This window comes from Malania oleifera, chromosome 4 (genome assembly GCF_029873635.1).
Source record: "Malania oleifera isolate guangnan ecotype guangnan chromosome 4, ASM2987363v1, whole genome shotgun sequence".
NCBI lineage: Eukaryota > Viridiplantae > Streptophyta > Magnoliopsida > Santalales > Ximeniaceae > Malania > Malania oleifera.
Window position 1 is genome coordinate 1,800,424 of NC_080420.1, and position 23,586 is coordinate 1,824,009.

At 35.1% G+C, this 23,586-nt stretch overlaps 1 protein-coding gene across 2 annotated transcripts; it reads left to right on the top strand.

The window, feature by feature from the left end:
* The first annotated feature begins 18,358 nt into the window (after positions 1–18,358).
* On the top strand, positions 18,359–21,476 carry LOC131152897 (protein CLMP1). 2 transcript variants are annotated; one of them, XM_058104847.1, is made up of 2 exons: positions 18,359–18,647; positions 18,792–21,476. In XM_058104847.1, exon 2 carries the CDS (start codon positions 18,808–18,810, stop codon positions 21,115–21,117), a length of 2,310 nt encoding a protein of 769 aa, XP_057960830.1. In that variant the 5' UTR covers positions 18,359–18,647; positions 18,792–18,807; the 3' UTR covers positions 21,118–21,476. The 2 variants fall into 2 exon arrangements, with proteins under 2 accessions (XP_057960830.1, XP_057960829.1); XM_058104846.1 differs by having other exon boundaries at positions 18,408–18,647; positions 18,742–21,476.
* Positions 21,477–23,586: the final 2,110 nt, after the last annotated feature.

The following is a 23,586-nucleotide window of genomic DNA, read 5'->3' on the forward strand; positions in this document are numbered from 1 at the left end:
TCACCTGAAAAATGATTCAACACTGGGATGAGCCAACGCTCAGTACGACGAAATATGCTATTACTAGTGTGTGACAACTGAGCTACAATATTGAGAAAATCTATTACTATATAGTTATGTATCACTGGATCTGTAAATCACAATACTAGAAATATCATTTTCATCTTTTACCTGTTGCTTAACATTTCAGTACTTTAGCTTTCTATTCAAAATACTACTAATATATGCATATGTTTTCTATTTCTGTAAAGCTGTATAAATATAATAATAACTGTAAACTTCTATGTGGATAACTGTGTGTCATGATTTAACCCCTCATGATAGGGTTGTGTGGCCCATAGGTGAGATTTACCTTGGCTGGCCAACCAAGAATAAATCATTATACTCCATAGTCTGATCAGCCCTCCTCAACCCATATCTGATGGGGAGCCTGTCCACTCGTGGGCTCTATGCGATCGACCTTTATACCACGTATTATCTGAATAGGTGATTGCACTCTATAAACTGTATGTAGCTACGGTACCGTGCTCTGTAATTGTATGGTCCAACAGGGTCTGATACTATATAATACATGTCTATATACTACTATCTATTTTACCATGATTCTGTAATAACTGTATAAACCATGACGCTGTAGAAAACTGTATCTATATCAACTGTGTCTGTAATTAACTGTAAATCTATATGTCATGGTACTGCAAAACTATATAATCATGGTATTTCTGTAATTGCTGTAAAATACATTCACTGTCTATATATTCTGTAAAACACATATCTAAAAATATTGTAAAGTATGTTTCTATACTATATCTATATTCTCAAGTCACATAGTACTTTTAAAACATATTAATCACATTTGATAAACTATATAAATCTCTGTTGTAAACAATACTTTGGTGGAACATTTATAATTTTATACTGAAAACATATTCATATAACCTAGCATAACATATTTCCCTTACTTGTTTCCTGCCAAAAATATCCTATTATAACAGGTCCAACACCCGCAGGGTTCTCCACTCAATACCCTGAAAATCATAAATCTCATAACAAAACATCAATATTTCTTGGCCTACATCATTTCCTACAATTGCTAGGAAACCAAAAACCGAATAAAAGACCATACCCTGGATTTGGAATGAATTCCAACTTCGTTTCACCAACAATCCGCTCCGGCAAACTTGTAGAGAACTTCGCCAGGAGCGTCGTGGTTGCTTCGGATCGTCGATCCGGCGACTAGCGGGGCTGAAATCGAAGAGAGAAGGGAGAGAATCCGTAGGAGAGAGAGGGGAGAGAGAGAGAAGCCTGAAATGTGATAAAAATCAATTTTTTTACTACTTATAGGGTCAGATTCGTCGACGAAACACATCACCTCTTCGACGAGTCCTTCAGTAAATTCGTCGACGAACCCTACCCTTTGTTGATGAAATTCAGAGTAGCCCAAATCCGTCTCTCGGTATTTTCTCGTTGACGAAACGGGACCTCATCGACGAAACCTTGTATTCATCAATGAAGTTTACTGCGTCCTTCTGTTACTGATCCCATTTCTCTCTCTCTCTCTCTCTCTCTCTCTCTCTCTCTCTCTCTCTCTCTCTCTCTCTCTCTCTTTCTCTCTTTCTCTCTATTATTTAAATACTATTATTTTTCGGGTTGTTACATATGTAGTGGACAGACTCCCCATCAGTTAGGGTTGAGGAGGCCGATTAGACTTTTGGAGCATAGTGACTTATCATGGTAGGCCAGCTAGTGATAGGTCCCACCTACGGGCCGCACAACCCAGTCATGAAGGGTTAAATCATGACATACAGTTATCCATCTAGGGAGGTTTTCTTAGTTATTATATGTATACTTATATTTATAGAATCAGTAGATGTATCTATGAATATTAAAAGTATTATGAATAGAAATGTATAAAGACAGTTATGTTAAGTAACATAGGTATGATATATATTATACGTCATTTATACAAGCTTTCTCAAATTCAGTTATCTATGGTATTTCTAAATCAGATTACAATATGTAACTCATTTGCCACACACTTGCAATAGCATATTTCGTCTTACTTAGCGTTATCTCATCCCAGTGATTTTAACAATTTTTCAGGTGATCCAGTTAGGCGAGCAGATTAGACTCGCAGATAAAGGGGGCTACAATACTACCCTATTTATAGGGTAAGCTTTTTGGGAGGTTGTTTTTGTGTTGCCATGATTTTAGTTGAAGGTATCTTTGGGAACAGTTGTGGTTGTATATTTTGGGAAATATTTTGACACTCTGGTATTGTATATATATGGTTATGGTTTTATGAAATCAGCTTCTCATTGCTTAGGTTGTTTGTTGTGTTTTAGATTTTCATGGGTCATATCTGGACCGTAATGAGGGTTTGATTTATCAGAGCAGTGAAATTTCACAGTTATATATATATTAGTAAAAAAAATCATGGAAAATCAAGTTGTTACAGTAGCTCTTTTCAAAAAACTTTCAACAGTATAAACTAGGTTTTCAATTCGTATGTGTGTCGTCTCTTGCCCTAATGTGCGAGAATAATACATATATATATATATAGTGCACAAGGGTTTTTAAATATTTTTCCTAATTTTTTTCTAAGTTTGGAAACCATTCAATCAAATTTGGAAACAAAAACCAGCGCTGTTAACAATTTAAACATAAACATTAATTGACTGGACATGATGGGTGAGTCGCCTGAGATCTTTTAAAAATAGTGCATTCTGAAAGTCAGTATTGGGTTAGTCGACTGGTTCCGATAGGTCAGTCGCTTGTTCCTATACTATTCGTTTAAAAACAAGGCCAGTAGCATATCAGTTGCTTGATGATAAAACATGAGTCGCCTGACCACTTGGCCACTTAATGTTTTTCAAAGCTTGGTTCCAAAACTTAAATGTATAACTTGGAAAACTTAATTTGGACTTTATGAAAATATTTTCCATGTATAGAAATAGGTCTTTAAGTCCATGATATATCCTAAGAGCTTCAATCATCAATATCAAAATTTGAAGTACTTACATGAGACTTTAATCAAGATGAATTTATCTAAAGTTCCTAAGTCTTCATGTTGTGAAACTTCCAATATCCTTCTAAGCTTTAATTACTGCTTCAATAAACTTCATATCCCTATTGACTTGAAGCTTTATATCCATCATGACTCATAACTCTAAATGTAAATTTCGTTCAAGTTCTTGAAGCATGCTCACTTGATTTCATAAAAACACTTAAGCCCTGAAACTTAACTTAAACAAACATGTTGAGCAACCTTGATTTGTTATCGTTAAAATGAGATTAAGCCTTGGTAGGCCAACAATCGCCTCCTTTTTGATGATGACAAATAAGGAGCAAAAATGAGAAAACCTTAATAAGGTTTCCCTTTACAATAAGCATATCCTTAACAAGTCATAACATGAATTGTAGAATTTTCAAAACTCATATCAGAATATATATCAAACTTTCAGCACTTTCAACATATATCATGGTATAACTCCCCCTAAATGAATTGTTTCTCTAAACACATTCAATGTTCATGTTCAATAAGATCAGAAATTCATTCATACGAGTATATATCAATTTCAACATATATATAAGCTCAGTTTCATGCTCATGTTTTGCAATTCATGTTCTTATTTTGCAAATACTTCTCCCATATATCAATTTCATGTTCTCATTTTGCAAATACTTCTCCCTCTTTTGACATCAATAAAAAGGATAAATCAAGAAAAATATCATGCAAATCTACTGAGGACTATAAGATCAGCATTCAGTTCACAAGTACATGTCCATAATTCAGCATGCAATTCTCAAGGCAAGCATCCTTCAAGATATTCAATCCAAATATCCATCATTCAATATTCAATATAATCCGAAATAACATGCAAAATAACATATCCTTACTAAACATTAAAAAAGAAGTTACAAAAACATAAGAAAGCAGTGTCAAGAGTTGTAGCAGTGCAAATATTATAAGCCAAATTTGTTCAGGAAAATGAGATAAAAGCTAAGCATCATTTCCTTCGTCAGTTTTTGTACCCTCTTCATCATCATCAGCCTCTTTATCATCATCACTTGAGCTAGTTTCCATGGGAGCTTTTTCTTGTGAAGAAGATGAGCCTTCCATGTAGCACTCAAGGCGTCCAAGCTGCTGATAAAGTCTAGTGAAGTTTGACTGAAGTGAGCTAAAACCAATATGCATTTCGCCACAGAAATCACTCAATTGCGTATTCATATTCTGTTGATAAGTTATGAACCATGAGGGAGCATCGTCCGTAGGTGGTGCGACTGGTTGGGGTTGTTAGGTATTTATACTGAAAGACGTGTTTTATGTAATCGGTTTTAGTATTTATTAATAACTTCAGTTATTTTATTTTAATGAGAATCTTTGTGAGCATTGTTTGCATGATATTATTTATTTAACGATTATGCATGTGTGTCTTTGTAAGCCTTGGTGTATTCCCAAAAGGGAGGTGAATTGGGTATTTAAAATTTTGTCCTAGGTTTATCTAATCCAACAACTAGTATTACACAAACCTAGGGTTTGTCTATGTATTCACAATTCCAATCAAATATTTAAACGATAAACATAAGCATACAGGTGCAGAAAGTAAATTGCGGAAAATAAAATCAATAACAACTATCAGTATCTCTCTCAATCCAGTTCAACATGACAGGACTAAACATGTCGAAGTGGACAGACACTTTATCAAAGGAAAAAATGAAGAAGGAACTATCTGTATGACTTATGTACTTACCAAGGAACAAACTGGAGATATCTTCACTAAAGGGTTGGGACGACAAAACTTTGATGATCTCATTAGCAAGTTGGAGATGATTAATATCTATGATCCAACTTGGGGGGGAGTGTTAAAATCCCAAGTATCTTTGTGAATAATGAATAAATTAGGAAGGTGGATAAACGTAGGAGATTTTATTTTATTGTATTTTATTTTGTAGGGAGATTATTTCCTTATTTAGATTAGTTGATTGTATTATAAAAGATTGGGATGTACATATGTGAATTGAAGAATTATTCATATAGAATTCTGCTTACACATAATTATTTGCATACACACATTTGATTTAAATAAGATATACTGCACACATGTATGCTTGCTTTCATTGTTTAAATTATTTTACATACAAACGTGTATATTAAATGGGATATAAACTATGGTGAATCGGAAAATATTTAAATTAGCCGAAATATTTTTAAAACCCAATTCACCCTCTTCTTGGGATCACACCAATTCCAACAATTAATATCAGAGTCCGGTTGCAATAAGCTTAACCGATTTGCATAAAGATTGCAACGACTCATTTTTCGGTGTATCCCTATTTTGAGGGACAATCCTTTGCAAATCCTCCACTATTTTCATTGCATAGATTTTACAGTTTGAATAGTGAAAATTCTTTTGTAAAATCAATTGATTGGAGGTTTTGAAAAAGGTTTCGGCAAAACATTTCATATCCCACAGAAAATATTTAAAAAAGCATAGTTTTCCCATATTTGAAAATATTTTGAAAAAGCATGACATTGCCTTAATGCATATCATTTTAGTGCCATGCATATATATATATATATATATATATATATATATATATATATATATATATATATATAGTTACTTTGCCTTAGTTACTAATGCTCTTATAAAGCTTATTCTTTTGAGTGCTAAGGTCCTTTGGGAAACATAAGAGATATAAGAAACCGAAAGAGATAAGAGCACCACCTCGCGCTCAAATGCCTAAGAAGGAGCAAAGTTTTGGTATATCCTCCTCCTTCTAATTTATTGAAAATTTTATGTCATGATTTGTGTGATATATCTTGTGTTATTTTTGTATATCATGATGTATTTTGTCATGCCATCTTATGAGGTGAACTTACAAATAATTTTTTTTTTCCTCATAAGATTTTTGGATATATGTGTATATATAGGGTTAAAATACTTTAAATGATTAAATAATATTTTATGTTTAAGAGTTTAAAATTTTACAAAACACTATTATTATTTTGAGAACCCTAAGAGATTCTAATTCGGGAGTCTTATTAATATATCCAATTTAAGCTTAATATATACACATCATTATGATTGGATAATATATGATTATATTGGCTATCCCATTCGAATGGACAAATTGATTTTAAACATCATTATATTCTTAATTCTATATCTATCCATATATATATATATATATATATATATATATATATATATATATATATATATATATATACTATAATATAAAAATCTTAAATATAGAAAAATTTGTCCATCACATTGTATTGAGTTTTAGGAAATCTATCTTACGATATGTAATGTAAAATCCTAAACTCATCATTGAGCTTACATGATAAATTATTTTCTAATAATAAATTAAAATTAAGGAATTCATAAGCTTATCCCCAAATTAAAAAATATTAGTTATGCCAAATAATGCAAATTAAATATATGATTCTTTGGCTGCATAATTAAGGGGGAGCAGATAATTTAAAACTTCATCCAATAATTTCTTTATTATATTATATTTATTATCTAGGGGTTGTATGTTGGATGATTTAAGTGCTGAATGTCATTATCCTGTGCTTGTTAAATGTTTGCATTATTTAATGGATAGTTTATTTTAATTGTCGTCTGCTCTACTGAAATGTATGCATGTACTGAATGCCTCCTGTATGACTGATGCAGTGATGTGAACTGCATGCTGGTAGTGAATATAGGTTCTCGCATGCTTAAACTGAATGATATATGCATGATGCAGATTATTTTTGAATTATTTGCGTGAATCTATCAAGTTTCCTGTAACGACCTGCTATTTAACTTGGTTATATATATACTATAACATTTATAATGTTCAAATACCAAACTGAATTAAACCCAACCATCAACCTAAGTAGCGAGAAGCGGAAATCAAATAAACATAACCATATATAATTATATACAATACCAGAGTGCTAAAAGGTTTCTCAAAATATACATATATGACTGCTTCCAAAAAATACCCTCAACTGGGTTAGGGCTATACAAAAATACTCCCAAAAATTCTCACTATATTTTCAGGGCAATACTAAGGCCCTTCTATCTACGAGCTTGATCTGCTCGCGTACCTGGATCAACTGAAAAATGTTAAAGTAATGGGATGAGCCAACGCTCAGTAAGACAAAATATGCTATTGCTAGTGTGTGGCAATTGAGTTACAATACTGTGAAAATCTATTACTATATAATCATGTATCACTGAATTTGTAATTACAATACCAGTAATATAAACCATCACCTTTTCCCTGTTGCTTAACATATCTGTATTTTAGGTTTTTACTCAAAATACTTCATATATATATATTTTCTGTCTTTGTAAATCTATATAAACATAGTAATAACTGAAAACTTATTTGTGAAAAACTGTGTGTCATGATTTAACCACTCTTGACAGGGTTGTGCAGCTCGTAGGCGGGATCTATCCTGACTGGCCGACCAGGATAAATCACTATACTCCATAGGTCTGATCAGTCCTCCTCAACCTATATCTGATGGGGAGCCTGTCCACTCGTGGACTCTATACGATCGACCTTTATACTACGTATTATTTGTATAGGTTGCACTCTATATATTGTATGTAGCAACGGTACCGTGCTCTGTAAACCGTAATGGTCCAATAGGGTCTGATACTATATAATACATCTCTATATACAATTATCTGTTTTACCATGATTTTGTAATAACTGTATAAACCATGACGCTGTGATAAACTGTATCTGTATCAACTGTATTTCTGAAATGGACTGTAAAATTACATGTCATGGTACTGTAAACTGTATCTGTATTAACTACATAATCATGGTATTCTGTAATTACTATAAAATATTTCCTTTGTTTGTATATTCTGTAAAACATTGCTCTGAAAAATACTGTAGAGCATGTCTTTGTACTATATTCATATTCTTAAGCCACACAGTAATTTAAAACATATTATACATAATGGATAAACTGTATTAATTCCTGCTCCGAATAATAGTCTGGTACAAATATATATACTATACTGAAAATCATATTAAATTTGCCTAGCATAACATATTTCCTTTACCTGATTTTTGCTAAAATCCTCTAACTGTAGCGGGTCCTACACCCGCAGGGTTCTCCACTCAACACCCTAAAAATCATAAATCCCAGACCAAAACATCATTATTTCTACGTCTACTATATTTCTTACAATTGCTATTAAACCAAATTTTGCTTAAAAGACCTTACCTTGAATTTGGGATGAAATCCAACTTCGTCCCACCGACGATCCGCTCCAGCAGACTTGGAGAGAACTTCCCCAGGAGAGTCGTGGTGGCCTCAGATCGTCGATTCAGCGAACAACGGGGTCGAAATAGAAGAGAGATGGAGGTGGAGCCGTGGGGAGGGGGGGCGAGAGAGAGAGAGAGAGAGAGAGGGAGAGAGAGAGAGAGAGAGAGAGAGAGAGAGAGAGAGAGAGAGAGAGAGAGAATTCAGTGAATTTCTGCGCAAGAAAATGAGCTTAGCACTATTTATACTGCCGCCTTCGTTGACGAGCCACGTCATCTCGTCGGCGAGTCTTGTAGAAAGTTCGTCGACGAACCTGCACCCTCGTCGACGAATTTTAGACTTCCAAAAATCCTCTCTCGGTATCTTCTCGTCGACGAAACTTGCCCTCGTCGACGTGACCCTCTTGTACCTTCGTTGACGAATCCCCTGTGTTCGTTGACGAGGCCATGAGAAAATCCCCTAGGTTATTATATTTCGCGTTCGTCGACGAAGTCGACTGCCTCCTTCTATTATTGTTTCCATTTCTCTCCCTCTTTATTATTTAAATATCATCATTCTTTGGGTCGTTACATTTTCGGTACATGAAAAAATGGAAAAATGTTCAATTTACAGACAACATGCTACCAAAATTTCGGTAGATTTTTTTTTTTTCCAAAAATGAAGCCATGTACTAGAATAAATTTTGATAAAATGCATGCTAGGTGAACTTTATAATTATTTTTATAATGCATGCAAAATAATTAAATAACTAGCTAGTGCATGTTGAATTTTAAAATGGCATGTGCTAAACTAAAAAACATGCACAGTCTTCATGCTCATTTCCTAGGATGCTAGATAATTGAATAGGTCAGTACATTTAAAATCCAAAACGCTAGATATTTTGAAGATATGAACTTCATGAAGGACCCAAATGGTCAATCATCATGTTATATTATTCAAAGTCCATGTAACTATGAGCAATTGCATGACTTAGGGGGAGGCTTTTTATTGTACACACTCATTGTATAAGAACCTGATCCGTGAGATTTGGAATAAATAAATAAAGAAAAAGAGCAAAATGGTAAATTGAGCAAGCTTCGTTGACGAAGCCAAAGTTCGTCGACGAAGACTCTTATGTTGCTCGGCGACGAAATGTAGGGGCTCGTCAACGAGGAGAAGCTGAGAGGTATCGGGAAATCTGGAAATCTCAGGCTCGTCTATGAGGCCACCGTTTTGTCGACGAATTCCCTTCATTTACTCGTCAACAAAGACGCCGCCTCGTCGACGAGGTTGGCCGAGTCAAAGGTACTATAAATATCCATTTGGGTTACCTCTTAGCTAAGTAAGCAAGTTTCTCTCCCTCTCTCTCTAAGAACTCAAACTCCACTCTCTCTCTCTCTAGATTTCTTCGTCGTATGTTGTTAGAATCGATGATCCGACGTTACTACGAGGATCAGGGAAGGATTCTGTTCGAGATTTGTGGAACGGATCTTCGTTTCGAGCGTTTTCGAGTTTTGACCCAAATCGAGGTAAGGCTTGATTTTCGGTTCCTTTTTAGTCATTTTGTAGAGAATGGAACTGCAAGTATGTTTTGTACTATGATTTATAGGTTTTGGGAACTTGGTTCACTATTTAGGAGCCGTATAGTTCAGGTTTGGATTTTTGGGGAAAGGTAAGGGGATTCTGTTTATATCGGTTATATTCAAAATCGGATTCGGTAGAACTATGGTTCACGGTCTTGTGTGTGTTTTGGTTACTCATTTAGGGAAATCTAACGAGTGAAAATTAGGGGTTTTTACATGTTACAGTTTTGGTAAAAGTGGGCATTGGGTTGCATCTCTGGTTTTGTTGGAAAACCATGGATATATTGTGATATATATTGTGTTATGGAGGTGGCCGTGCCTTGACTTATTTAAACAGTATTTTTGGAAAATCATGATTTTTAGATTACCAAATGAGTGTTGAATGTTTTGTTTTTGAAATGAGTTATAGGAATGGGGTTCCGAGTTGTTCCAGATTGTGAAAGAGTGTCCGGCTGTATATCTAAGGGTGTGAAATACCACCTGCTAGTGGCAAGAGTGCTCGGCTCTATATCCGAGGGCGTGAGCCTTACCGGCTGATCACCGAAGGGTGTGTATCCACCAGTTGTATCGGTATGATGCCATGGGAGCCTGGGGCTAAGCCATGTGCTGAGGACACTGTGTAATGCGGTCTGAGTTTGGGCCTAAGGATGTGACGACATTGGGTTACTTGATAGTTCAAAATAGGCACGATTGACCGAACTTTAAGGTTCGGCAGACCAAACCACTCACTGGGCTACCGAAAGCATGAACAATTGGAAAACACTTGGCTCAACTGACCAAGTATGTCCACGATCAATTGAACCTAAAAAGTAGCTTTGAATTTGTGTGAGTGGTCGGGCGACCGAACCTATCCGTCGGGCGACCGAACCTATCCGCCAGTCGACCGAACCTCTCGGGTTGGCGCATTTTTACAATGGTAATTAGGGGGTAATTTTTAATTAAACTTCATTAAACTTTTTCTAAAATTCCTCTTATGTCCCCAACAGTCATAATTTTTAGAAAAACTATAAATACCCCTTCATTTGCCTTGATTAGTAACTTTGATTAACTCTAAAATTCTTTCTAAACCTTTGTTAATCAAAGTTCCCTCAAACCAATTTTTATAGTTAAAATTCTTTTGGGGCAAAATTTTTTTATTCAAACCTCTCCAAATCTCTTCCATGCTTTTACGTGAGCTTCACTTGAAAACTAAAAAAATAAATTGCTTTCTCTCTCTCTCTCTCCCTCTCACCAAACCCTACGATCTTACCTCCATTTTCCTTCGATTCTTGCTCCGTTAAGCCCCGTTTTGATGATCCCGAACCACCACGAGATTCATGGAAAGGTTCTGCAACTTCACTAGAGCATATTTTCAATTTGGAGTTCTAGGGCACTATTCCAAAACCAGGGTAAGTGAGGTAATTTAGAGTTTTATTGTTAATTTGGAGTATATAGAGCCTAGGAAAATACTGAATGATAAATATACTGGGGGTTGAGTTGATTAAATTTGGGAACTATGAATTTTAAGGTTTTGAGCTTCGAACACCGCGGGGTGTAGATTTAGAGTTTCAACAGGTTTATCATGACACAGGTAAGGGAAATATGTTATGCGAGATGCTTAGTAATTTTTACTAGTAATTTATAATACATAAATAATTATGTGCCTTCAGAATATGATTTTAAGAAAAACTCAGAATATGAGATTGTGGGTAAGAAATTATGTATTTTCGTAAAAATTCTACACGTTATAAGTTATTTTTATACCGCAGAAAAATACAGATTATAATATATGAGTTCTATTTATTTGATTGTGTGGCATGAGAAATGACAGTTTAGTATAGAGTTTTACATAACTTTTATAGTACCACGATTTACCGTTAGTACAGAAACATGAATTGCAGATATTATAGAAATATGTTTTTAGTCATCATAGAGATATAATTTATAGTTATATAGAACCATGATTTTACAGTTCTTACAATACCATGATATATAGAAAATGTAGTGATCCTAAAAAATAAAAAAAAATAAAAAAATTTAAATTTAAAATTTAATTTAAATAATTTTAATTTTAAATAATAATAAATATTAATTAAATAATATAATAATAAAAATAATATAATATAATATTATAATAAAATATATTATATATATATATATATAACCTTCCTGAAGCCTCAGGAAGCCTGAGAGGCTTCAGGAAGGAATTACCTTACCTGAGAAGAAGATACAGAAGCAGCACAGCACAACTTCGTCTCCTCTCTCCCACTCTCCTCAATCTTGTTTTCGATAATCGGCTGATTGGAAATCCAAAAATACTGTTGGGCTCTATTCGCCGCCACCGACACTTCTACTAGAGCGGATCTGTTATGGGAGCAGTGTAGGCATATCTCCTGGGATAAGGCCAATTCTCAAACTTATCTCAATTTCTCTTAAACTATAAGCCCAATTAATGAATGGAAATTGTCAGGAGTTTCGTGGGGAGATTCTCTACAATCTAGCCAGAGTGGGTTTTCGAATTGGAGCTCCGAGGTACCAATTCTAAATCGAGGGTAAATTTAATAATTTAGGCTTTATTAGGCTATTTAGGGTATTCAGAGCCTAGGGGATTTTTAGGAAAAAATACTCTAGGGATTTTGATGAGTAATGTAATGAAATTTGAATTTTAAGGTTTCAGAGATTTGGAACGTCGTGGGGCGTAAGCCAAGGTGTTAGCGGACTTTTTCAGGAATCAAGTAAGGGGATTAAGTTAAGTCAGTAATTTTATTTAATTTGAATTGATTAAATTAATATATATATTTATTTATTTAAGAATTTGAAGGTTATTTAAAAAACCAACCGTTTGAAATGGACTTTACAAACTTAGGATATATGGTATGATATTTTGAATAGAAATGAAAGGTGAGAAGTTTGGTTGTTTATATGGTTATGTTTAATTGTTAAAATTGTGTGGCCGATGATTTCTTAGTAGGATTTATTGTTTAACTGGATTTGAGATTATTTGCGAAATACTGGAACTGTTTGTGAAATACTGGAATTATTGCGAAAAATATTGGAATTGCTTGTGAATAATGCAGGAATTTGGTATGACGACCGAGGACCAAGTTTTAATTGATGGTTATACGCTGGGTTGTATTTTGTGGCCGGGGGTGGGGGGGTCAGGTTTTTGGAATAACAAGAAAAATACGTGAAATGATGTTTTAAATGGTATTTTCTATTATCTAATTGCATGATATGCTTTAGGAACCCTAGGGACCAGTGTATTGTGAGTACGGTACCGTTGATAGGGATTTGTTATGTGGCTGTGTGCACCCATACCTGTGCTGAGAGGTGTAGGGTGACCTTGTTTGATTTGCCTACGTGAGGTGAATGCACCCCCTCGATGAGGGCAATCAGACCAGTAGTTGGAGTTGCATATACTCGCGGAGTATGTTAACGGAGAGTACAGATGACTATTGTCTGGGTGGATCCCCCAGGACATTAGTCCAGCCTTTGGGCTACACAACTTGTGCCATGGGTGAAGTAAATGACATGTTTGTCACATGGAGTGTCTTATATGCATATCTATTATTTTATGTGAATATAAATAATTAATAAGATAATTTCAAGGGCTTGCTGAGAAAGGCGAGTGCCCTAGTAGCAGTAATGGTATTAGATCAGAGGGAAACTATTTATATGAGCGGGTAGTCTTCTCTATCCTCGGCTAATTGTGTGTGTGAGTGTAAAATAAGAATGTTTTCATAAATATGTTTATCTACTTAGTGAATTGGTTATTTTCTGTACACAAAATGCATGCTGGCCACACACTGACATTAACTTAGTCTTTCCCTTACTGAGTTGTACCTCACCCCTACTTTACAAACTGTCTTTTCAGGGAATCCTAGAGATCGGGTCTAGCAGGCTAGAGGAGTCGGGCTAGTGGTGTAAATTTTATGTAGGTAGTGTATAGATAAAAATTTTATTTTGGTTTAGTTTTATGGTATGTAATTATGTGAAAATGGATATATTTGTGTATAAGGTAGTTAAAACTCTGGTAATATAATTTAAGGATTTTGTATTTTTTCGCTGCATATATGTGTTTTATATATGATGAACAAGGTATTAGGTACACAGACGTCACTAAAGTAGCACTTCGAGCCAACGTGGCAGGCCGAGGTCGTTACAGAAAATACAGAACCATGATATACAGAAAATACAAAATCATGGTATTATAGCCAACACAGTTATTTCATTTATTATAGAATCATGGTTATTTCAGTTATTCAGAATTATGGTAAAACATGAATATATATATATATATATATATATATATATATATATATATATATATATATATATAAAAATATTATATACTATCAGATCCTGATGGACCAGATCAGATTACATAGCATGGTACCGTAGCTATTATAGTTCAAAGTGCAACCACACATCTCAGATATAGTGTGGAATTTATGAGTAGTCTATTGTGCCTTGGGAGAAACGAAGACTCCCTGGTAGTCTAAGTTAAGATGGCCAATCTGACGATAGAGGTTTTCAGTTGACTTATCTTGGTAGACTAGCCAGTGTTAAGTCCAACCTACAGACCGCACAACCCTGTCATGAGGGGTTAAATCATGACATACAATTATCCATCAAGGAAATTTTTCACAGTTATATATATATGTATATAGATTTTCAGAAAACATATATATATATATATAGAGTAGCTAAAAGTATGATTATGTAGAAAGTTAATAAACACTTGTATTTTAAATGACAAAAGTGTGAGTTATGATGTATCTTATTTCATATGTTAATTTAGTTATAGCCAGATTAATAAATATATTGCCTACGTAGACTCATTTGCCACACACTAGTAATAACATATTTCGTCTTACTGAGAGTTGTCTCATCCCAATATTTATAAACATTTTAGGTGATCCAGTTAGACGAGTAGATCAAGTCGGAGATAGAGGAGACCCTTGTACTGCCCTTTCTATAAGGTAAGTGATTTTGGGAAATGTATTTTTGAGTAGTCCTAGGGGATCTGGTGGATGATTTTGGAGAGATGTGTATGTATGTTTGGAAATTACTAAAACTCTTGTATTGTAATTATGGTGATGTAATTTATGTTTTCTACTGTATAGGTGTTTTGTTGTTATGAACAGGAATTCTCAGTGTCCATTTTGGGACCAAGACATTATAGTAGATTTTATAAGAGGTATCAAAGTAATATAATTTTATAGTCTATATATATATATAATGGTATGAATTTCTGGGTCAAACTAGACTTTGGAATTTAGGCCAAAAGTGGTCTGGTCGGCTGGTTGTTTTTAAGCTCAATATGGTCTAGTCGGTTGGGCTGAGAACACTGGCCAAAATACTAAGGCCGGTCGACTGGGCCTTTGTAAACTTGCCCAAAAGCATGGTCGGTCAACTGGGCTATTAAAGCTTACACGAGGCCGGTCGATTGGGCACTATAAAAAATTAGGTTTTAGCCCCTTTTTGACTTCAAAATCATTTTAAAAACTTTTGGAAGAGTTTAGCAATTTTATGTGAAAGGTTTTTTGTGAAAATATTTGTTCCCTAAGGTTTTTCTACGATCAACCTAGGGTTCATTTAAGTTTAGCATTATATCATGCAGATCATGCATTATTACAAGCAAAACCTAAATGCATTACAAATTAAAAAATATGTCTTCTTCTTCTTCTTCTTTTACTTTTCACTTTTCCATGGAATACACCAAGAAAATTGTGCTTTAAGTTCTTCATGGCTTCCATTTCCCTTTCCTTTATGTGTGTGCTGAATTATTAATTTGTTCACATACTAAATATGCACATAAAATACTAGTGCATTGTTAGCATTAAAATAGGGATCGGACTCAAAAAGTCAACAAAACCTATAATCGAACATTTAGTAAGACTCGAGAGACCACCAAACTTGCAGCGCACCGAGCGAACAAACTACATACATAAATCCATACAACCAAAAGACTCCAAGCATTACCCTCAGGGTGTGGTTCAGGTGGTAGTGCGGGCTGCGGGAGTGCCTTTCACGAGATCAGGTGTTCAAACCCTCCCAGACTCGTTTTCGCTCCTGGACTCCTGAATTTATCCTCCCTTTGGAGTTGTGGGGTCAACTTCAAGGGGCGCAAGATTAGTCACGTGGACTATAAAACGAACGCGTGGATACCTGGTGCGTATTCCAAAAAAAAAAAAAGAAAAAAAAGAAAAAAAAAAGAGACTCCAAGCATGTCACAGAATTCCAAAAGTAGCCGCCTTCCACACAGAGAGATGATGAAATTTGTTCTGATACTGGATTGTTTTGATTATAGCTATGGTAGGAGTCTCCTTCCCTTCAAATTTACTTTTGTTTCTGAAATTCCAAATAAGATATACTGTTGCAGCAAGGCAAGTCTTCTTAGCCACAACTTAGATTTCTGTCCCTCTAGACTCTTTGTGTAACCATTTGAGAGCAGCTTTAATGGTTGTCATCTTTATTTTAATCCCAAGCCAGCTCCTTCTGTGGCCCTAAACAGTATTTGAGATGTTACAGTTAAAGAACAGGTGGTCAAGGGATTCCTCTTTAGTTCTACACAGGGAACAAACCTGCTCCAGACCAACCTCGGCATATTTATCATTAGTAAGGAGCTTACCTTTGGCAGTAAGCCAAAGAATAAAAGCATACTTTGGGTAACTTCTGCTCTTCCATACTTCAGAATTCTAGAGGACCCTTCTGCCTTTAATTCTCCAATGGAGGTACATTTCCTTGCAGCAGAGTTTGTTTCCCATCTGCCATAGTTTGAATTGAGCATCAGCAGCAGAGGAAATTGAAGAAGATGCAGTACATAGAATTAAGATAAGTTGGGTAAAATGGGGAAGAGCGTCAGGTGTGTTGTGTGATCATAGAATATTCTTAAAATTAAAAGAAAAATTTTATAAGACGGTTATAAGGCTGACTATGTTCTATAGTTTAAAACGTTGGGCAACTAAGAAACAATATGTACAAAAAATGAAAGTTGCTGAGATGCATATGTTAAGGTGGATGAGTGGTTTAATATTAAAAGGTAAAGTTAAAAATGAACACTTACACAATAATTTAAGCATAACACCGATTGAAAACAAGATAAGGGAGAGGTAATTTAGATGATTTTGGACACTTGAAACGTAGGCCTAGTAGATTACCTATCAATAGGAGTGAGTTAGTTATGGTTTTAACATGAAAAATGATAGAGGTAGATGTAAAATAACTTGAAAAGAGGTAATAATGAAGGATTTGATAGTTCTTAATTTAATAGAGAAAAATATTTTGGATCAGAGTAAATTAGCAGAAAAGGATTCATGTAACTGACCCCACCTAGTGGGACTTAAGGTTTGTTGTTATTGTTGTTGTATATTTATTCTTAATTTTGTATCCATACTTATAAAAAAATATTTTTTTAATTAGTTATTACAATTACAAGTATTTTTAGTTCAAAATATTAACTGTCATTTATCTTTATAAATTTTATGCCGGTTAAATGATTCTCATGCATGGGCTTTTAATATTGTAAATTCTAGTTGTTTAGAGGACACACCATATTAGCAATTATGGTAACATTTAACTAAAAATAGGTAGAAATTCAAAATTTTATTTGAAAATAAAATGTGTATGAAAACTTAGCATAATTATTTTTTTTTTGAAAAAAAAAAATATAAGCATTGGGGTTTCTAGAAAGATTTGGGAATTTATTTTATGAAAAAGAGGGAAAAACTTGAGGTTATATAATAAATATCCCCCATTGTATGTTAATTAATTCTTTTATTTCTTACAACTCATTTTCTTTTGAAATTTCAATGGGGATGAAAGGAATATAATTATAATTTTTTAGAAGAATAATATCTAAATGAATGTAGCGGGTAATATTTTGAATGCATGCAAATAAGTAGTATGATCCGAAAATAAATTGAAAACTTAATTAAACAAATGCTCTTTTTTATTTTTAAATTAAATAATATTGTTTTACAAAATATTACTAAAATAATAAAATAAAAAATAAATATAAATGAAAATATTATAATAAAAATAAAAATTATTACAATTATTTTACTTATTTTTTATATTTCAAAATTCACTTTCTAATAATAATTTTATTATGCATGAAAATAATAACAAAAATATTTTATAGTTATATTTTTTTATATTTTGAAAAGTTATAAATATTTTAATTTTAATCATATTCATATTCGGTTGCTATCGCTCGCACTGCACATCCGTGATTTACCTTTTACATGTTGGCTATGGGTACATTGAATATGAATTTTCTCTTTTATTTTCTTTATGAGAAGATTGATTTCAAATTTCTTATTTTATTGTGAACGGTTAAATTTTTGTAACTCGATAAATTTTCTTTTAATAGCAAATATTTTAAATAAATTTTAAGCTTTTATTGCTGTAATAAACACAGATGGTAAAAACAAAAAAAGGGCAAAAACCCTGTAAAAAAAAAAAACAATGGAGCATTTCAGGTTCATTTATCTGCCACGCGTTGCAATAATATTGAAGGACTCACAACTTCACAAGCCCTTGATCTGTTGATATATCCGATTTGAAGGGCAAGATGTGCATCATGGGTAAACATTCCATAGATCAGACGGTTGAGCATGCATGATCAGTATTGAGGTCCATACAAATGACTGAATTATCTAGGGTTTCTATTTTCAAGCTTCAAAGCCACTGCCTTTCCAGAACCCCCCATCATCTTGAAATCGCAGCTTTCAACATTTCTGGATTGGTTCCTCTTTCTCTGTTCTCAGCCCTCTGCGAGAAAACCTTTGTTGCTTTGCAAGAAATTGTGATTGGTAAGTATACTTTTTTATGCTTTAGTATTTTCTTTCATTATATCCATCGAAAGCTCACAAGCCCAAGGAAGCAATTCAATTTTGTTGTTCAAAGGCTTGCAGATTGCAACTTTACCTTGTTCTGATTCTGGGTTTTGTGTTAAGTGGGTGAGAGAGTTATATGGGGAAGTCTGGGGGTAGAAGAAAGAAGGGTGGTGGAAACCATGGCTCTGGAGATACCGCAGTTCCTAATGCTAATGGTGGTGTTGATTTGGACTGTTCAATATTTTTGAAGAGAGCCCATGAGCTCAAAGAGGAAGGTAACAAGAGATTTCAATCCAAAGACTATGTGGGTGCTCTTGAACAATACGATAACGCCCTTAAGCTTACCCCCAAAACCCACCCGGACAGGGCTGTGTTTCACAGCAATAGGGCGGCTTGCTTGATGCAAATGAAGCCCATAGACTACGAAACTGTTATTTCTGAGTGTTCTTTGGCGCTTCAGGTTCAGCCTCGATTTGTCCGGGCTCTCCTCCGGAGAGCGCGGGCATTTGAGGCAATAGGTAAGTATGAGATGGCGATGCAGGATGTGCAGTTGTTGTTGGGTGCTGATCCAAACCACCGGGATGCTTTGGAGATTGCTCAGAGGCTGCGGGTGGCACTTGGACCTCGCCAGGAGGCCCAGCAGGACCTCCAGAGCCGCCCGTCCCCAGCTGCTCTTGGAGCTTCAGCTGTTCGGGGAGCCCCAATTGCTGGTCTTGGACCATGTTTACCAGCGAGGCCAGCTCCGAAGAAGGCAGCAGCATCGGCTGGAGGATCCCTTGTGTCACCTAATATTAAATTGGAGAAGCCCCATTCGAATCTGGCTGCTGAAAATGGTCCTGAACCCAAAACCCATATGCCAAAACTCATTTTGAAACCTTCAGAGGGTTCTTCCAAATCCATTGTTAATCCAAGTAAGGACAATCACAAAGAACTATTGCCTTTTTCATCAGCATCATTGCGGGTTCATGGGCAGGCTTTGGAGGCTGTAATTTGTTGGAGGCCATTGAAGCTTGTATATGATCATGATATAAGGCTTGCCCAAATGCCGGTGAATTGCAGTTTTAGAATGTTGAGGGAGATTGTAGGTAAACGTTTTCCCTCATCGAAATCAGTGTTGATTAAGTACAAGGATAGTGATGGTGATTTGGTTACTATTACCTGCACTGGTGAACTCAGATTGGCAGAGTCCTTTGTGGACAATCTTTTGCCGAAAGAACCTGAAATGGGTAAAACTGATTCTGTTGCAGTGTTGAGATTGCATATTGTAGAGGTGAATCCTGAACAAGAGCCGCCTTTGTTGGAAGAAGAAGAGGAGAAGCCTGTGGAAAATGAGGGTATTAAGGGAGATGAAAGTGGTTCTCATTCTTCGCTCAGTGATTCTATGTTGGATGCTGCAGATACTGAAATCGATAAGACAGAGAAAGAAGTTGCCAAGGGGAAACCCGTGGGTGTTGAAGATCCAGAGTGCAAGGAAATGGAGATGGATGATTGGTTGTTTGAGTTTGCCCAGCTTTTCCGGACCCATGTTGGTATTGACCCTGATGCTCATGTAGACCTGCATGAACTTGGTATGGAGCTTTGTTCTGAAGCTCTTGAGGAGACTGTGACAAGTGAAGAGGCTCAAAGCCTTTTTGACAAGGCCGCCTTAAAGTTCCAGGAGGTCGCTGCATTGGCTTTCTTTAACTGGGGGAATGTTCACATGTGTGCAGCCAGGAAACGTATTCCATTGGACGAATCTGCTGGGAAGGAGTTAATGGCATCCCAGCTTCAAGCTGCTTATGACTGGGTTAAGGAGAAGTACTCTTTGGCCAGTGAGAAGTATAAGGAAGCACTATTGATCAAACCAGACTTTTATGAGGGGTTGCTTGCCCTGGGCCAACAGCAATTTGAAATGGCAAAACTTCACTGGTCATTTGCTCTTGCAAAGAAAATAGATCTCTCAAGCTGGGACTCAACAGAGACAATTGAACTTTTTGACAGTGCAGAGGAGAAGATGAAAGCTGCTACAGAGATGTGGGAGAAGCTGGAGGAGCAGAGAACTAATGAGCTAAAGGATCCAAACACAAGCAAGAGGGAAGAATTGTTGAAAAGAAGGAAGAAACAAGGAGGTGGAACTGAAGTTGATGGTCAGGGGGAGATTTCAGCAGATGAAGCTGCAGAACAAGCAGCTGTAATGAGATCACAGATACATCTCTTCTGGGGTAACATGCTTTTTGAGCGTTCCCAAGTTGAATGCAAATTAGGGATGAATGGTTGGAAGAATAACCTGGATGCTGCTGTTGAGCGCTTCAAGCTTGCTGGAGCCTCAGAATCTGACATATCAACGGTTTTGAAGAATCATTGCTCCAATGAAGAAGGAGATCAGAAAAAGAATGAGAAGCTGAGTACTGGTGTTGCATTTGCCATGGATAATAAGGATGAGGTCAATCCAGTATCAGGGAAGTGAAATGTTCATTTTGTGTGGTGACCTTTCATGAAATTACCTTCATATTTTCTCCTCATTGATGATTATGAAGTGAAAAGAGGAAGTAAAGCTTTCTGAGAAGAGGGTGAGCTCGTTGGACATTTTTATTTTGAAATATAAAAACGGGCTGCCAACGTTACACAGCCTTGTGCTTGGAGGAATTTTGAGTTTTAATACTCCCTGTTAGCTTTCAAGGTGACATTTACTCAACATTACGTTGTTTGGAATACTGATAGTTTTTCATGGATAATTTTATGTGCTTAGGATTTAATTTTGGGCTTTGCTGCCCTGTCCAATTACAGTGTGTTTATCAATCCATTCTTGGCCTTTATGGGACCTAATTTTTATGTCGTCGTTGGGAGTTATGTTAGCAGTTGCATTCCTACTTTCATAAAATTTGTTTATATTCTAATTCTTGAAAACTCTGGATGAAGTAGTTCAAATGGAATTTCACAGTAATAATATGTTTTTTGCAGAAGTGTTATCAAAAGAGACAAACTACTAATAATACATCGCCACTTCATAGCACAGTTTGAACTTGTCTTATGTTTCTGATCTGAAGAGAAAATGATGCAATTTTATTGAACAATTTTCTTTGAGCATTGTTGCATTACTCAATCCGATGGGTCAGAGAAACAATTATTCTTGATTTTGTGGCTTCTCAATGTTAAGAACTCGTTTGCAGTGTGTTGGACTTGGAATATAATAGGAAAAATTTGTCATGACTTCACACTTACGGCACTATCATTGCCATGGTTTGAAAAAGGATCCATTAGACTGGTAGTTTAAAGGTGTAATTTTGTTGTCAGCTCAAAGGGTTGTTTGATAAAATTAAGCAGTTAGTACTAGTGCTGAATGAACTTCTGAATGTAGTGAATCAGATTGTGAATATAACTTGAACTCTTAGAATTTGTATGGTGAATTATCTGTAGTTGTTTGGTGATGACTGTGTACCCTCTCAACTGCTGAACACAACTGTTTAGTAAAAAAAAAATTGTAAAAAACCAAACAGTTGCTGAGATTAAAATAATTTTTTAGTTTAGTAAAAATATCATCTTTAAAGCTTTTTTTAAGAAAATTAAAAAATGTAAAGAATAATAGCTTTTATAGACAACAAAAGCTTGCTAATATCTAAAAATTGTTTGTCATTAAAAAAAAAAAAAAAGAATAAAAAATAGAGTGCATGACTGGCCATCATGGATTTAGGGCTGGTTGCTCCGCCACTAGAAAATATGAAGTTTCCACCATTCCACTATATTTAGGGAAATGGATAAGACATTTGTGATATGTGAGTGTGTTCTATTGCAATTTTAGATGTTTGAGCGTTGTTTCTCCTTCAGATTCCTGTTAATGGAGTGCTGACCGAGTTAGAGTTTTCTCCATTCTTATTGCATAAGCGATATAAGAGCACATTAAGGTGTATCAACAATCACCTCTTTTGGTGCTCATTAAGAAGCTTTTAGGAGAAAGCAAATGGGCCACATAAGTAGGGCCTGACATTTTCATGAATACTTTTGGATTGTGTATTACACGAGTTATCACTTGTATGGTGATTTGTATCTGCTGTGTCTAAGAGAACATAACAGAAATGTGCTCAATTAAACCTTTTGCAATATTAAAATTATCTTTTGCATTTTTTTTTGGTTGCACAATGTTTCGTATGCTTGAATGAAATCAATCACAAGTGTAATCGAACAAAAAAAAAAAAAAATGATGAGTATGTATAAATACAGTGACCAATTTTTATTGCATTTCATTCAATTTATATCTAATGAACATTATAAACTTGTTCTTTTGGAGTATTTCCAAATTAAAATCTTGTTGGTTCTTCCATATGTTGCTATGAGTGGTAGAGGTTGTGAAATCTAATGAGGATATTAATATATAGCGATTATAAAATGCAACGAGGACTTCCATTTATCTTTTGAGGGTCTTGTCCTTAGTGATGTGTGCCAGAACTATTAACATGATAATTGGGCCACCAATCTAAGTATGTTGCCATTTAACCCCAACAATAAGCTTATGCAATTATTAATGATAATAAAAGTGATGTTGTTACGTTTCCCACTTGAGGTGTGAATGCAGGGAGTTTGAGGTGTTGGAAGAAGGTGGAAAGGTGAGAAAGATGGCTGAAATGGTCCCATGCAATGTTCTTGTTATAGTGGTCTATAAATTGCTTGTTTTCATTGCAAGAACTGTTATTGACTGCTGTTTGGTTTCATTGTACTTGTCCTAATAGAGATCCCATGCTTATTCATGGAATTATTTGATTATTTTGGTCGAATGAACTAATTCTCTTTATCATTTCTTTTTTTTCTGTACGAAAGTTGTCTTTGATAGCAAGTACAATTTTAAAAGTTGAAGAAATGACAAATAATTTGAGAATCACATCTTGGACTGCAATAATAGGAGTATAGGTGCATGGTACTACTAAGTGCTCCTTTATATAAT

Coding starts and splice junctions, on each gene's coding strand:
- LOC131152897 (XM_058104847.1), top strand. CDS start 18,808: ATGGGGAAGTCTGGGGGTAGAAGAAAGAAGGGTGGTGGAAACCATGGC.